Source organism: Fusarium oxysporum, chromosome 3 (genome assembly GCF_000149955.1).
Source record: "Fusarium oxysporum f. sp. lycopersici 4287 chromosome 3, whole genome shotgun sequence".
NCBI classification, from domain to species: Eukaryota; Fungi; Ascomycota; class Sordariomycetes; order Hypocreales; family Nectriaceae; genus Fusarium; species Fusarium oxysporum.
Window position 1 is genome coordinate 4,995,710 of NC_030988.1, and position 1,432 is coordinate 4,997,141.

General features: G+C 55.0%; 1 protein-coding gene across 1 annotated transcript in view; it reads left to right on the forward strand.

The window, feature by feature from the left end:
* Positions 1-59: 59 nt before the first annotated feature.
* Positions 60-1,432, forward strand: part of FOXG_21800 (uncharacterized protein) — a gene marked incomplete at its 5' end in the record, with an annotated part of 4,654 nt that continues 3,281 nt past the window's right edge. Inside the window, 2 exons of the mRNA XM_018402160.1 lie at positions 60-839; positions 907-1,202. Coding sequence (XP_018254853.1) covers positions 60-839; positions 907-1,202 — 1,076 coding nt within the window. The remainder of the gene's footprint in view (positions 840-906; positions 1,203-1,432) is intronic.

The following is a 1,432-nucleotide window of genomic DNA, read 5'->3' on the forward strand; positions in this document are numbered from 1 at the left end:
GAGATGCCGATAAGCACGGGGTAGAAACGGCGGCCCAAGACCTCATTTCATCCCGGAACATGAGTCTGCGAGCGTGGGCCGATGTAGTGTTGCGGCGCCACGGTGGTCGGTTTGCGACGCACCACATATTTGCATTCCTTGTGTTCAACATGAGCGTGCGGTCGAAGAACCGGCGCGTGAGCGTGCTAAGCGTGACGAGAAAAAGTTTCCGAAAGGCAGAGGGCATTATACAGTCGCTGTCTGCAGAGAGGTTAGCAGCGGCGAGGGTCGACTTGGAGAGCTCAGGCAAAACGACCGATGAGGCTGTGAAGGAGCTTCTGAGAAGCCTCTCCCTGTACGGCTTCCGGCAGCCTATGTCCAGGGAAAGCCGCTTGAGTATGCGGCGGAAGATACAGTCGCTAATCCTCCGCTATGGTGTACCGGTGATATGGTTCACGCTCAACCCGAACGATATTACGAACCCGGTGAAGCTGCGGCTTGCAGCATACCGCACCCGTGAACCTGATGCGGCCGAGGCTTTCTTGAAGAGCCTCGACATGTCGTACAAACGTGTGCGGCTGGCCATTTCGGACCCCATGAGCTCTGCCATCTTCTTCCACCGAGAGATGACGTTATTCTTCGAGCATTATGTAAAAGTGGGAGGGGAGTCAGTATTTGGGCGCATCAGCCATTATTATGGTGCCGTGGAGACCAACGAACGAGGAGCGCTTCACATCCACGGGTTGCTTTGGTTGCATGGGAACTCGCATTTGAGCTCGATGGTTCCCGATACCGGGGGCGAGGACCAAGCCACGTGCCGTGACCGTATCATCCAATACATAGATAGTGTCTTCTCCGAGGTATGACCCAAGATGAGTTGCTGACAATATAATAGTCGAGCGAGGCCAAACTAATATTGCAATCTAGGACCTGGACCAGGAAGCGTTTTGCGCCGTCCAAGCGGAGCGATCGGTAACATCGGACATCTCGTCCCTGCTGGGCAATAGGGAGCAGTTTTCGGCTGCATTTGATGAGGAAGCCAACTTTTGTGCCGGCGCAACACAGATCCATACTCACAGCCCAACTTGTGTCAAGTATTCCTTGAGCAAGGACAAAAGAGCAAAGAAGCGTGGCCTTTGTCGGTTTCAGGCGCCGTGGAGACTAGTCGAGAAGACTGCTTTTACGGCAGATGGCGTGTTGCATATCCGCAGAAGCATAGCATGGTAAATCGGTGGAACAAGGCCATCGCCGTGGGGCTCCGCCATAATCACGATATCTCCTTTCATAGCGACGCAGCGGAAGACCATGGCCCTCGTCTATTACATCACGAACTATGCGACCAAAGTAGAGGACCCGGTGTGGAAACGCGTGTTTGCCGCAGCAGAACTGCTGCCCCTCGTCTCAGCGGCCGGTGGAACGGAGGATCCGTGCAAGCAATGCCGCGGGTGACGAC